General features: G+C 60.9%; 1 protein-coding gene across 5 annotated transcripts in view; it reads right to left on the minus strand.

Annotated features, from left to right (window-relative positions):
- Positions 1-637: 637 nt before the first annotated feature.
- The window catches only part of HPSE2 (heparanase 2 (inactive)), a 279,034-nt gene continuing 264,619 nt past the window's right edge, over positions 638-15,052 (minus strand). For all 5 annotated transcript variants that reach the window (XM_054034870.1, XM_054034869.1, XM_054034871.1 and 2 more), the window contains 3 exons: positions 4,653-4,798; positions 3,172-3,318; positions 638-2,567 (listed from right to left, as the gene is read on the minus strand). In XM_054034870.1, coding sequence (XP_053890845.1) covers positions 2,402-2,567; positions 3,172-3,318; positions 4,653-4,798 — 459 coding nt within the window. In that variant the 3' untranslated portion in view covers positions 638-2,401. The remainder of the gene's footprint in view (positions 2,568-3,171; positions 3,319-4,652; positions 4,799-15,052) is intronic.

A 15,052-nucleotide genomic window follows, 5' to 3' on the forward strand; every position in this document is an offset into this window, starting at 1 on the left:
CTCACGCCCCACTGCCATGTCTGGTACCACACGTGGCTCTGCAGCCTCTGGGCACAGCCCAGCGCTGACGCCTTGAACTCCCCACCCCCATGTGCAAAACGGTTCAGCCAGGTCCCAGCCAAGCGGCACCGAATGGGCTGTGTCCTCACACCGCTGGGTTAGTGACCAGCTGCCAGTGCGTCGCCCCTGCCAGGGGTGCAGGCTGGCCTGTAACGCTGACTCTGCCGTGTCCCACCTGTGCCTGTGTCACTGGGTGAGTTACGCCTCCTTGCTCCCAGCTTTCTGGGCATGAGGGCATCTCTGAGGGCATGTGCTGCTGGCGCCGCTCTGGGAGCCAGGCCCTGCTGAGGCCCTATGGCCCAGCTCCCCAGAACACACTGAGGTGCACATGCACAAACAGGTGACAATGGCTGTGATGCAAACACACTTGGGCCTGGTGTCCCTGAGTCACGGGCAGCAGCCCCTGCTCTGTCGTGTAGCCACGTCCTACGGCTGGGGACTCGGCCACGGCTCCAGGCCTGGGACAGACCGAAGGCGCTTGCAGTCCTGGAGCAGAGGCTACGAAACGCGCCCCTCTGCCAGGGAGCATGGTGCGGCGGGCCCGGCCTTCGCTGCTGCTGAGAGACGAGGCCAGGCGTGGTTGGACAGCCCACCTTTATTATCCAACATCTCCCACACAATCTCAGCTAGCTCCCGGAGCCCGGCTCTCCACACACCTCAATAAAATCTCTTCTGGAAGGAAATATTCACACCTCTAACAATGCCCCCCAAGCCCCTGGGGAGCAGTGACCCTGCCTGTACCGCCTCAGCCCACTTCTCCTGCGAGCTGGGGAGTGGGGTGCCCCACCCCACTTCCCTCCCACCAGCTTCCAGACTAGCAGAGCTTCAGAAAATATAATTTAAATATTAACATTTACAGCGAAGGCTCCCGCGGGCCCAGCTCGCAGCGCCCCAGCCAGTGCCGGGGGCAGGACTCCTGGCTAACGCCCCTGCCCAGGGCTCGGCTGAGCCCCTACGGGCTTCCTTAGCCTGGCCGAAGCGACTCCTCGCAGCCCCCCAGCGCGTCTCATGCCGCCCATTTCGCAGCATGGCTCCAAAGCTTGGCTGGCGCCCCAGGAGGGGCTGGTAGAAGCTATTCCCTCACCCTCCTCGCCTGTCTCACGGCCAGGCGGCAGCAGGGGGAGCTGCTCCCACGCACATTCTGTCTGGGAAAGCTCTGGGTTGCTCGGTGGGCTGATACCAGGATCCCTCTGGCCCTCAGTCTCTCAGTGGGGTGGGCCCAGGGTGCTCTACGGCTGCCAGGACCTGACTCTCTGGATCCGAGGGAAGAAGCAGCGGAGGGCAATGGCTACCCCCGGGGATCGGTCCGTGCCCGGCCCATCACTATAGTGAACTACGAAATCCCTTGGGGGAGGCCCCGCAGCCCCGCGCTGCACTGAGCCTGGCCCACTTCTTTCCCCAGTCCCAGGCTCACCCCCGTTACGGGCAGTGGCACGGCAGTGTGGGGAGAAGGGCGGCCGGGAGGCTGGAGCTGCCATGGGCAGCGGCACGGCAGTGTGGGGAGAGAAGGGTGGCTGGGTTCTGGCAGGCTGGAACTGCCAAGAGCCCCTGGCACCTGCCTGAGAGCAAAGCGCCCTGGGGGAGCGCAGAGCTGGGAGATGCCCTGGTTAGCGCAGGGAAGGGGAGGCTCTGAGGGGCTGGGCTGGCTCTAGCCAGCTGGGTGAGCTCCGTCCCCTTTGCAGTGCTTGTGTCTGTGCTCCCTGTCCCAGACTAAGAACACAACCCTTGAGCCCCGTCTCTGCACTTCCCCAGAGCAAGGAGCCAGCTCCCCTATCAGAAACCGGCCTGGTGCAGCGCTATCCCCTGCAGTCCGATCCCGTGGAGCCGGGCCGTCCGTGCGCACAGGCCGAATTCACCAGCCGGATTTTCACTCGGCCTGTGGAAGAAACACTGACGGTGTGAAGAGGGCGTGTGGCCCACAACTCCCAGGCACCATCGCCCCTGAGTCCCAGGTCTCTGTCACTGCACCAAGAGGAGCCAGTCGTCTCACCAATGGAGTCATGTTCTCCTCCGCGGGCACAGCAATGCCAGGGGCCAAGCTGGCTTGTGGGGCTGGGGCCAAGCAGACAGCCTGGCCAGGTATTGCCGTGCCGTTGGGCCACCCTGGAGGAGTCGCTCGGGACTCCCGCTCTGAGTGGTTATTCTCCAAGGGGAACGGGACCTGCCAGTGATGACGCACATCCCACCGGGTGCAGAGCCCCAGGAGAGGGGGGCCCATTCTGCAGCGGGCAGGTCACAGCCCCACCGACTGGCAGCAAGTTCTGTGCAGGAAGCGAGAGGACAGGGGAGGGTTAAAGCAGGCCCAGCAGGTCTCGTCTTGGCCAGTGGCTTTCGGGCAGAGCTATCGGTACCGGCAGGCCAGGGCGTGAACGTTCTTCACCACATAGAAGCTCATGGTCAGTGGTGGGACGACCAGGGTGCGGCCAGCACGAAGGGGGCGAGGTTTCAGCTCAGGAAGTGTCCCATCATCCGCCATGGCCAGCGGCTGCCCGTTGAGCTGCACGGACCTGCAGGAGAAGCACACTCAGGTCAGCGTCTCCACGGCGGCCTGGGAGCCCGGCACAAGGCAGCCAGCAGCCCGGTCCGGGGCTGTGCGAGCTGCATGCATCTGCCCAGCAGGCAGGAGCCATAGGTCTGCAAAGGCAGCTGATGGCCATGGGAGGAGCAGGTGGTGCTGGGAGCCTCCGCAGGGACTGAGGCATGAGGACAATGAGCTGATCTCCCAGGTGGCTGAGCAGGAGTCGGGGGGCGGGGGGGCTGCAGTGGTTCCGCACCCCAGAACCGGTCACTTATCTGGGTGCCTCACTTGGGGCTACTGCAGTGGTGGGCACTGCGGCCCGTCAGGGTGATGTGGTGGCGGCCGCGAGACGGTTTGTTTATATCGACTGTCCGCAGGCACGGCCACCGCAGCTCCCAGTGGCCCCGGCTCGCCATTCCCAGCCAATGGGAGCTGCGGGAAGCGGCAGCTAGCCTGTCCCAGCTACAGGTGGTGTACCACGGCCTGGCCTCAGCCCCACCCACCCAGTGCGGTTTACTGGCCGCGCGCGGGTGCTGCTGGCTGGCAGGCCCCGTGCTGGCGTTCAGGGCCGAGCCCTGCGTGTCTGCACTCACCGGGCGTGAAGTCCGTCCTTGCCATGCGGCTGCAGCAGGTACTGGTGAACAATCTTATCTCGCAGCGTCCCCACCAGCTTGATTTTCTTCCGGGAGCGATGCAGGTTGATGATGTAGAGGGTGATGGATCCTCGGACATAATTGTGGCTGAGAGCGAAAGTGACAAGGAAGGTGGGGTTGTCTGCATGTTGACTAGGAAACCGCATTGTTTCTAGGCAGCTTTAAAAACCAGGTTGTCGCTAAGAGGCCAGTTCAGCAGGGGGGTCTGTGCCGGCTGTGCGAGGAACCGGCCTTCTGCAGCGCCCAGGAGGGGACGAGACCAGCACTGCAGTAACTGGGGGGCCGTCACCCTAACAAGGGCAGGGATGGCACGAGCCCTCCAACGGGAGACAGGCTCTGTGCAGCAGGGGCAGACGCTGGCTCTCCAGAGGGGTACGCAAGCCCCGTTCCCCCCAGATCTGTATGGACGTCTGTGCCCTGTCTCCATCCCCCGGGGCCTAGCGAGGGTCCAGGATGAACACGCGCTGGGCTGAGCAGCATCGTGCCATGGCAGGGGCGGGCCCAGGGCCTTGATTGACCCTCTAACGAGCTCAGGGCAGCAGCACATGTGGCTCCTGGCTGCAGTTGTCTGCCCACATTACGCAGCAGGCACTGTGCCACCTCCCTTGGGACGCAGGTCAGAGCGGGGCGGGGAGGTGGCGTTCCCAGGCAGACCCGTGGATTCACCGCCCTTGAGGCGTGCGATGGGGCAGGGCACCAGGGATGTGCTGTGGGGAGCCCCTGCCCCAGCTCCCGGGTGTGTGGGGGGGCGCAAGGGGGGATGCTGCGAACAAGATGAGTGCTCTCTATGCCCGGGCGCTGCCCTGGACACGTCCCGAACAGAGACAAGACACTGGTGCTCTGTCTTGCCCAGCACGCAGCCCAGACAGGGGCCGGAGAGCAGGCTGCACCTGTCAGTTACTGGACAAGGTTTCCTACGGGGTGGGAGGTTGTTGAAAGCATCTGGAACATGTAACCAAACGGCCTCCCCTCGGCCACAATAGGAACTTGTGTCCGCGGAGATGGCAGCGCCCCCGCCCCTCTGTGGGACCCTCTGAAAGAACCACCAGGCAGCTCCCTGTCACTGTCAGCCGGAGGGCAGCGTAACCCGACCTCTGGGGCCTGGGTGAAATCCACTCCCTTGATCTCCCCTGTTGGGCTCGTGCCCAACCCCCCAGTCTCTGCTCAGGGACCCGCTGCCATTGCAGTAGCCTCCCGTTCGCTCACTCACATGGCACGGGGCAGCCCCATTCCCAAAGCCCCTTCCGAGGGGGGCCAGCCCCCCACTCTGCACACCCCCTCTACTCCCCCAGCAGCCCAGGGCAGCGAACGCCAAGCCCGTCTCTTGCGATATTCCTGGTGTGCAGCCCCACAGCCTCTCTCAGCCCGGGGCTCCCCGCGGAGTCGTGCACGCAGCAGTCAGGCCTGGCGGGGGGACTGACTTGTGGGAGCTGGTGCAGTGAGCGTAGATACGGAGCTTGTCCCGAATAACCCTGCCGGGGCGCGGCTCCCTCTGGAGCCCTGCCACGTGGACGGCCAGCACCTTGGGCCCAACCAGGCGCTTGTACAGGAGCGAGACCCAGTAATCCTGCGGAGAGGGAAGAATTGACACGTCACCTCCTCTGCGTCCCACCGGGCTGGGAGCAGAGCCCCCCCGTGCGACCCTCCTCTCGGTGGTTCCCACCCTCGCTGAGCTTGACCCACTTGGGCTGCGGCTTCCCATGCCTTGGGCTGCCGCTGCTGGGACCTTTCAGCCCAGCGGTTCAGCTGCTCCCTAGACGCCGGGAAGGGCAAGATCCTGGGTTTTGTAATGTTAAAGGAACTCCGGCACCCCCTGGTCGGAGCAGGGCCTGTGGGGCAGGGGGCTGGGGTGCGGGAGGTGGTGAGGGTTCTGGCTGAGGGTGCGGGCTCTGGGGTGGGGCCAGGGCTGAGGGGTTTGGGGTGTAGGAGGGGGCTCAGGGCTGGGGCAGGGGGTTGGGGGGCGCGGACTCCGGGAGGGAGTTTGGGTGCGGGAGGGGGCTCAGGGCTGGGGCAGGGAGTTGGGGTGCAGGAGGGGGCTCAGGGTTGGGGGGTGCGGACTCTGGGAGGGAGTTTGGGTGCAGGAGGGGACTCCGGGCTGGGGCAGGGAGACTAATCAATTAAGGTGAGCTATTATCAGCAGGAGAAAAAATTTTTTTGTAGTGATAATCAGGATGGCCCATTTCCAACAGTTGACAAGAAGGTGTGAGTAGCAGTAGGGGGGAAATTAGCCTGGGGAAATGGTTTTACTTTGTGTATACAGCGAACAGGGAATGATTAAGATTCCTACTGTATGTTCCACTCCATGCATCTGATGAAGTGGGTTCTAGCCCACGAAAGCTTATGCTCTAATAAATGTGTTAGTCTCTAAGGTGCCACAAGGACTCCTGTTCTTTTTGTTGATACATGGCTACCCCTCTGAAATCTAGATAGTGTGACACCTACACTCAGTTCCTAGAGGTCTGACCTTGCCTGCAGCTGTATTCATGTGAATGTTGTTTGCGGGGCCCCTTACCCAGCGATCCAGGCCGGTCTGTAGAACTGACCTGTCCCATCAGTATTTACCACTCCACCAGTTCTGAGAATTTTACCAGCAAGGGTTTCACATTTTCTTCCCGATCATTGATCAAGATATTGAATGGCATTGGGCCAAGGACATCCCTGTGGGACCCCACCAGAAACACTCCCAGTGGATGACGCTTCCCACTTACAATTACTTTCTGAGATCTCTCATTTACTCAGAGTTTAACCCAGACGACACTGGTTTTGCAGAGTGCTGGATATGGGGTTTTAATCGGAATGTCACGCAGGGCTAAGCCCAGTGCCTTACAGAGAGCTCAGGCCTTGTCTAGACAGGGCAGTAAAGTGCTCGGTGTGTGTGTGTGTGTGTGTGTGTGTGTGATTTGTAAAGTGCTCTAACTGCACGGTGCAGACCCTGCTGGTGTGCTCTAAAAGGTAATCTAGTTTGTTAATGTGACCTAGGTACCTTTTAGAGCATGCCAGCAGGGTCTCCGGGGGGGGGGGAGGGGCCCTTCAGCTGTGAGGACTGCGCCAGTCACAGATGTAACGTTAGAATACATATCTAGAATAGGTATCTAAAAGGGTGTCCTAAGGAGGAGGGAGAAAACTTGTTCACCTTAGCCTCTAAGGATAGAACAAGAAGCAATGGGCTTAAACTGCAGCAAGGGAGGTCTAGGTTGGACATTAGGAAAAAGTTCCTAACTGTCAGGGTGGTTAAACACTGGAATAAACTGCCTAGGGAGGTTGTGGAATCTCCATCTCTGGAGATATTTAAGAGCAGGTTAGATAAATGTCTATCAGGGATGGTCTAGACAGTAGTTGGTCCTGCCATGCGGGCAGGGGACTGGACTCGATGACCTCTCGAGGTCCCTTCCAGTCCTAGAATCTATGAATCTGTGAATACGCTGACAGAAAGGAATCGGCTCAGGGATTGGTCCCAGAGGAATGGAAGGAGCTTTCTTGCTGTAACTACTTTGCAGGGCCATTAACCGGTGCTGGCCCCAAGGCCCCTGCTGGAGCTGCAGGCACCCGAACAAAGACAGCAGCTCAGTGCTTCGGCAGCTTCCTGGCTAGGAATCCGGATTTATGGGCAGGAAGGGCAGCTGTCTCAAGTGATGTGATTTGTAGACGGAAGGCCGACCGTATCTACTAGTGCCATGGGGCCAACAGGGCCCAAGAGCTTTCCATTAGACAAGAAAAACCCAGAGGGTCCCATTTTATCTCTCTCCACCCTTTAATTCATTGCAGGAGTCTTAGAAACTTAAGCTGTTGGAAATGGGGCTGGTTAATCAGCCCTTCAGACAGACCTATTAACCAGATCCTCCTGTCTCCAGCCTGGTTACAGAGGGGGCGGGAGCGTAACCCCCTGACCTTTCCTCCAAGGAGCAACGCTGCTTGGCAGCACGGCTGGGGTTGTTGAATTGTGCACTAACCACATGGAGCTATGACCAGAACGCGAGTAACGGACCCGCAGCCCTTCAGCCGCTCGGGCTGTAACCAGCAGAGGCAGCGGAACATCACATGAAAGCTCTGTGCAGCCCCACCGGTGCACAGCACAACCAGCCCGTCCCCATGCCCGCCGCCCAGGGCAGAACGGCACAACGAGCCCGTCCGCGCGCCCGCCGCCCAGGGCAGAACGGCACAGCCGGCCCGTCCGCGCGCCCGCCGCCCAGGGCAGAACGGCACAGCCGGCCCGTCTCCGCGCGCCCGCCGCCCAGGGCAGAACGGCACAGCCGGCCCGTCTCCGCGCGCCCGCCGCCCAGGGCAGAACGGCACAGCCGGCCCGTCTCCGCGCGCCCGCCGCCCAGGGCAGAACGGCACAGCCGGCCCGTCTCCGCGCGCCCGCCGCCCAGGGCAGAACGGCACAGCCGGCCCGTCTCCGCGCGCCCGCCGCCCAGGGCAGAACGGCACAGCCGGCCCGTCCGCGCACCCGCCGCCCAGGGCAGAACGGCACAGCCGGCCCGTCCGCGCGCCCAGGGCAGAACGGCACAGCCGGCCCGTCCGCGCGCCCGCCGCCCAGGGCAGAACGGCACAACCGGCCCGTCTCCGCGCGCCCGCCGCCCAGGGCAGAACGGCACAGCCGCCCCGTCCGCGCGCCGGCCGCCCAGGGCAGAACGGCACAGCCGGCCTGTCCGCGCGCCCGCCGCCCAGGGCAGAACGGCACAGCCGCCCCGTCCGCGTGCCCGCCGCCCAGGGCAGAACGGCACAGCCAGCCCGTCTGCGCGCCCGCCGCCCAGGGCAGAACGGCACAGCCAGCCCGTCTCCGTGCCCGCCGCCCAGGGCAGAACGGCACAGCCAGCCCGTCTCCGTGCCCGCCGCCCAGGGCAGAACGGCACAGCCGGCCCATCTCCGCGCGCCCACCGCCCAGGGCAGAACAGCACAGCCGGCCCGTCTCCGCGCCCACCGCCCAGGGCAGAACAGCACAGCCAGCCCGTCTCCGTGCCCGCCGCCCAGGGCAGAACGGCACAGCCGGCCCGTCTGCGTGCCCGCCGCCCAGGGCAGAACGGCACAGCCAGCCCGTCTGCGTGCCCACCGCCCAGGGCAGAACGGCACAGCCAGCCCGTCCGCGCGCCCGCCGCCCAGGGCAGAACGGCACAGCCGGCCCGTCTGCGCGCCCGCCGCCCAGGGCAGCACAGCACACACGGCTGCAAAGGGAACAGTCCAGCCGCAGCGACAGCCAGTGGGTTTGCTTCAGGGTGTGACACACTTGTGGGGATCTTTGTGAGAGACGTGGCAAATGGCTCGCAGCTTGTAGGGACAGGAGAGGGTCCCTTTCCAGAGGGATCTTACTCCACCGGCTGCATTTGTCACTAGCTCCCTCTAGCCTTCCTTCTCCAGAAACAAACCAACGGGGCCCGACACATTTATGCTTTGGGCTTCAGTGTCCCTCTCCAGTAACTTGCTCCTCTCGTCTGTTCCCCAGGCAGCCAGCGGCTTTGCTCTGCTCCCTGGTTACTCCAAGTTCATGTTCCCTAGATTTCGACTCCCTTAGAAGCATGGAAATGATGAAAACCCTTCCATATCACAGTGCAGGTTACTACAGTCCAGGCCAGAAGGGACCCTTGTGATCATCCAGTGACTCCTGCACAGCAGAGGCCCCAGAGCTTTTAGAAGAACATCCCATCGTGACACAAACATGGCCTGTGATGGAGACTCCACCCCCACCCTTGGCTGCGCCACTTGCATCATTGCACACGCTGTGTCCCCAGTGCCAGGCCATCGCCCTGCCTGGAGCCACGGCACCTCCGCACAAACCACTCCCAATGACATGGGCTCCTGTTGCTCCCCTAGGTCCCTGCTCGCCTGTCTCAGGAGACTAGCAATGGCCGGGATGGAGGGATGCCGCAGTGGGGTTTGGGAGCAGTTCTTGGTCTCTACATGGGGCCCACACAGCCTCCGAGTTCCAACTCCGTGTCTCTCTAGCGGCAACATCCTTGTCAGGCTCCCGCATCCACCGAGCGGGGACAACTGCCCTGGCGGCAGGCTGGACCTTGGCCAGCAATGCTCCGCAGAGAGAAATGCAGCGAGTGCTCCAAGAAGTGCAGAACTACCACAGGAAACACTGCAAAGGCGCAGGCTGGCTGGGGCTGGGGCTGCCTCTTCCTCGTGCTGGCAAATGGGCCATGCTCAGCCCGGGGTTTGCAATGAGCCTGACACACAAGTCCCCTGGCAGGTCTCTGCCTGTGAGGAGACAAACTGCAGCCCCTCTGCAACAGCCGTGGGGATGGCTGTGATTACGCTGAGCTCGGTTCAACCTCTGGGGAGCATGTGCTACGGGCCTCCACCGCTGGTCACGCAGCCACCTCGCTTCCGCACTAGCACAGGGCCTTTCCTAAGCAGGACAGGTGCCACATCGGAGAGGGCACTGAGGGGAACCCAGCAAATGGGCCCCAGCTGAGTACGCAGCGGAGGGGCTGAAATCCCTGAGCTGGCTGAGGGGAGCCTCTCCTGCCCTGCAGAACATACAGGACGTGCTGCTGCAGAAGGGAGCCACCCCCTGCACCCCCAGAAGAGCCCGACATGGGCAAGTCCCAGACTCCGCCATGTTCCTGCTCCCAGCCCACTTCGGAGGGGAGTGCAGACCAAGGAACTGTGTGGCCGGGTCTCAGTTAGTGCAAGGGCAGCCGTTCCTCTGGCCAGGGGGCTGCCCGTTCCTTTGTGCCACAACCGCGGACTTGTCCTTGACCCTCTGCTCTGCTCCTCCCACATTTCCACCGTCTGCAGATCTGCCTGGCGTGGCCTCTGCAGCATTGCCCCCCAGCATTGCCCCCCAGGCTGAATCCTCTCTCATGGCCTCTCCAACTCACTGAGCCACAGCATCAGACGCCCCCAGTCCGTCTGCAGGCAGGGCAGGCCTGCTCCCTGCAGAGCCGTTACAACGCTGCGGGTCTAGTCTGCTTTCAAAGGCCCAAAGGACGGGGCTTCGCCCTCCCCCCAGTCCCCAGGGCGTCTATTTCAGCGCCAATGAAATGCAGGCAACTTCCCAGAGTCAGCCCGCGTTCCCGCTCGCCATTCCAGCCCCTTCGCCTGGTCACCCTGGCTCGCACTAAGCAATCCCCGCCCCTGCGTGGCACTTACTCCCCAGAGCCGAAGCTCTCCAGAACATCCTGCCTGCGTGACCTCCCCTTGACCCTTCCTCAGACAGCTCCTCTGGCCCGTTCAGCCAGGACTGGTGCTCTAGAAATACCCACAGAGAGTTCAGAAGCACCCCGCACGGACATGGTCCCACCGCCCTCCCCTCCCCACCCCACATCGGCTCCTCTCATCCCCTCACACAATCACACACTTTTCCTTGGTGGCTTCTGCCGTCTGGAGCAGCCTCCTGGCTTCTCTCCGATACGCAGACTGAGCTGAACCGGCTCTCCTGTGCCTGGCCTCTGAGTGCAAGTCCCTCTGCCACTGGCCAAGAGCCAGAGTCACTTTCTTCTAGCCCTGACCACGGAGCTTGGCGAGAATAAGAGAAACAGCGTTAGCCCTAAAGCTGCTCTGCTTTTCCCCGCCAGTCAGCCAAATTGGCCAGAGATGAACACCTCCCCTCGACACACCCACACCCACACACTCCCGCCACGTGGCGTGACAATCACCAGCTCCCTGGCTAACGGGAGAGAGCCGCAGCCGGAAGTTTAAGTGTGCAGAAATCCCGTACGAATGAAGGGGAGAGGCAGATGCCAGCACCTCTGGAAATCAGACCCCACGCCGGCAGCCATATGGAAGCAGAGGCAATGTTTTACAAAATGCCTTTTGAATCTGCTGTGGCGAGGCCGTGGCCTGGCGGGAGAGAAGGCTGCAGAATCCCAGCCTGTGACCTGGTCGAGTGAGCACGGCATGGCTTGGGCCCCTTTGCTGATCGCACAGCTGGTGAGCCCTGGCTCTGGGTTCAGCGACTCACGCTGCTCTTCCTCATCGCCCCGTCCGCCTGCGTCGGGCCAGCAGCACAGTGCCGAGCTCAGCGGGCAGACAGTGCTTGCTGGTGGGAGGGGCCAGGGACACCCCGTACTCAGGGACCCCACCCAGAGTTCCCAGTGGTGAGGGATGGGGTGTGAAGGAAGCTCAGAGATGGACTGGGTGGAGAAGTGCAGCGGTGACAGCTCTGTTTCAGCCCTGGCCTGCTGGCCGGCCCGTGCCAGTGCAGTTCTCACAGGAATGACTATTCCTAGCCAGGTCTGGAGAGTCCCGAGACGACCACTTGTTCTGTGAGCTGGGCTGAGTCGCTGGTGGGGCTGGAAGGTTGAGCTGTGCAGACAGGCACTGGAGCTGGGGAGCGCACTGACCAACAGCCTCTCGGAGCAGTCAGACGGGCTGCGCCTCCCTGGGTCCCACCAGCTGAATTCCCTCTCTGCTGATCCCACCTCGCTTGCTAGTTCTCCGTTTCCTGGATGAAGGCCAGACCGTCGCCATCAGGGTGACGGAGGAGGTGAGATCCACGCTGGGTCATGGAAAGACCTGACTGCACAGCAGGGGACATTTGGGGCTGTATAAGTAGGGGCATTGCCAGCAGATCGAGGGACATGATCATTCCCCTTTATTCAACATTGGTGAGGCCTCATCTGGAGTACTGTGTCCAGTTTTGGGCCCCACACTACAAGAAGGATGTGGAAAAATTGGAAAGAGTCCAGCGGAGGGCAACAAAAATGATTAGGGGGCTGGAGCACATGACTTATGAGGAGAGGCTGAGGGAACTGGGATTGTTTAGTCTCCAGAAGAGAAGAATGAGGGGGGATTTGATAGCAGCCTTCAACTACCTGAAAGGGGGTTCCAAAGAGGATGGATCTAGACTGTTCTCAGTGGTAGCAAATGACAGAACAAGGAGTAATGGTCTCAAGTTGCAGTGGGGGTGGTTTAGGTTGGATATTAGGAAAACCTTTTTCACTAGGAGGGTGGTGAAGCACTGGAATGGGTTACCTAGGGAGGTGGTGGAATCTCCTTCTGTCATAACTATAAAGGGAAGGGTAACAGCTGTCCTGTGTACAATACTATAACATCCCTCCTGGCCAGAGACTCCAAAATCCTTTTACCTGTAAAGGGTTAAGAAGCTCAGGTAACCTGGCTGACACCTGACCCAAAGGACCAATAAGGGGACAAGATACTTTCAAATCTTGGTGGGGGGAAGGCTTTTGTTTGTGCTCTTTGTTTTGGGGGGAGTTCGCTCTTGGGACTGAGAGGGACCAGACATCAATCCAGGTTCTCCAAATCTTTCTGAACAAGTCTCTCATATTTCAAACTTGTAAGTACAGCCAGGCAAGGCGTGTTAGTTTATCTTTGTTTTCTCAACTTGTAAATGTACCTTTTGCTAAGGTGTTTACCTCTGTTTGCTGTAACTTTGAACCTAAGGCTAGAGGGGGTTCCTCTGGGCTCTTTAAGTTTGATTACCCTGTAAAGTTATTTTTCATCCTGATTTTACAGAGATGATTTTGACCTTTTTCTTTAATTAAAAGTCTTTTTTAATAACCTGATTGATTTTTCCTTGTTTTTAGATCCAAGGGGATGGATCTGGATCCACCAGGAGTTGGTGGGAGGAAGGAGGGGAATGGTTAATTTCTCCTTGTTTTAAGACCCAAGGGGTTGGATCTGTGTTCACCAGGGAGTTGGTGGAAGAGTCTCTCAAGGCTACCCAGGGAAGGGAGTTAGCCCATTGGGAGTGGTGGCAGCGGACCAGATCTAAGCTGGTAGTTAAGCTTAGAAGTTTTCATGCAGGGCCCCACATCTGTACCCTAAAGTTCAGAATGGGGAAGGAGCCTTGACACCTTCCTTGGAGGTTTTTAAGGCCCGGCTTGACAAAGCCCTGGCTGGGATGATTTAGTTGGGAATTGGTCCTGCTCTGAGTAGGGGGTTGGACTAGATACCTCCTGAGGTCTCTTCCAACCCTGATAGTCTCTGATTCTATGATTAAATGCAAAGCAGCAGGTTTGGAGCCTGGCTCTGGCTCTTTCCAAGCAGGCCGGCTGCTGCTTCCTGGGGCGTGGAGCAGATGGAGGAATAGCCTTGAACCTCTCCTCTCATCACCTCCGTCTGACAGAACCCAGGCCATGGCGGCCGCGGGGAGTCAGAAGGGACAGAAACCAAGAGCAATCCCTTTGGAGTTCTCGGAACGCTTCTCTTTTCACTTCCCACTCGGGTGGGAACAATAAATCCAGGGTGGGAAGAGCCCTCCAGCCACCACCTGCCTTCAGAGCCACGGCACCGGTGGCTGCAGCTGACGCAGGAATTCCATGGCACCTACCCCGGAGCCACGGCACAACATCTGCGACTGAGTCGGCCAGATGTTGAAGTGGGAAGGTCACAGCACGCCTAATGGGGGATAAGGAGAAAACAGATGGGGAAATAGATCCACTGCCCACTCCTAATGGAGTGGGGATGGTAGGGGGAGCACACCGGCTGCCCTGCCCCCATCACTGGGAGGGAGCCATTTAACTCCACACTGGCCAGTTCTGAAGTTTATGAGAGAGAGAGGCCTGGAAAGGCCAGAAGCTCCCAGCTCCACGTCCTCCCCATTAGCGATGTGCTCTGCCCCTTGACAGAGAGGGGGCTGCATGCTGCTCTCAGTCACATAGATGCAGCCCCACTCGTTGCTAACATGTTCAGACCAGTGTCGTGGTGGCGACGTAGCTCTGGGATTTCCTGCACTTCTAGGCTCAAGACACTTCAGTCCCGCAGCTCTGCCTGCCACATGCCTGTTTGCTACCTGGAGGACCATCCTGATGCTCCATGGTACGCTGATGGCGTGGAACTAGCTGGTGCCAATGTTGGCAGTACCAGACTGACAGCACTGGAGTCGATGGCAGAGCATGGGACTGGGGCTGCCTCAGTGCCGGAGCGCAGGTACGGCCCAGCTCCATCTGGCGGACTCAGAATCACGGCGCGTCTGGCAGAGGAGGACGAGTCTCCCCGAGCTTGGGGGTGCCTGTGTCCCAATGTAGGAGACCTCTCTTGGACGAGCTGAGGAAGGAGCGTGAGCTCTTCCTCTGGGGAAGGCCGAGGAATCTAAGGGCACTACTAGCTAACTCGAAATCAAATCCTGGAGCCTGAGGTAACAGAGGTGTGAGGTGAGCGCCGCACCGAGGGCTCTGACTCTAGCCAGGGTGGTGAGAGGGAACTGGGGGGGGTAGGGGCAGTGCCACCATGGGAGGGGCTCTGAGGGCAAGGGCACAGCGCCACCCCGACGGCTGGGTACTGCTACGCAGAGTTCTTTGGCTGCAGCGCGCTGGGTAGGCGTACCCCCGAGCGGACTGTCTGCAGCCACTCAAGGACGAACTGCTCCTCCAGCACCAGGGGATGGGACTGCGGGAAGGCACGCTCCGGGGCAGGACGCGGGTGTGGCTACTCCGCTGCTGGGAGCTCAAGCAGCACCGGCAGGCGCTGGATGTGCCACACACCAGCCGGCATCGGGTCTCCCCCGGAGCTGAGGAGACGCTGAGTGGCAGCCCACCGACCACAGCCCATATCCCCTCCCGAGGGGCCCGCGAAGAGAATTCCACGCTGGGCAGAGGCCCTGAGCTTGGCCATGCCAGTGCTGCTGGGCGGCTCCCTCTCCGCTGGGCAGGAACGCCCCGGCCTGGCTCTCTGGGGTTTCTGGGCTGCACCCTGCTCTGCAGGCAGAGCCCTCGAGCTGGCGTCGCAGGGTCCTGGGGGGCCAATACCTGGGGAGCTGGGAGAGTCACTGTCATGGAGTAGCCCCAGGGAGGCCCCCGTGAGGAGACAGACCCCCCCAGGGGCTCGCTCTGTTGCTGGGGGAGCCCCTCTGCTTCACCGCCCCCTTGGACCGAGCCTTCAGCACCCCTGGCTCACGCCGTGACCTCCCTTCAGT

This window comes from Malaclemys terrapin, chromosome 7, assembly GCF_027887155.1.
Source record: "Malaclemys terrapin pileata isolate rMalTer1 chromosome 7, rMalTer1.hap1, whole genome shotgun sequence".
Taxonomy (NCBI): domain Eukaryota; kingdom Metazoa; phylum Chordata; order Testudines; family Emydidae; genus Malaclemys; species Malaclemys terrapin.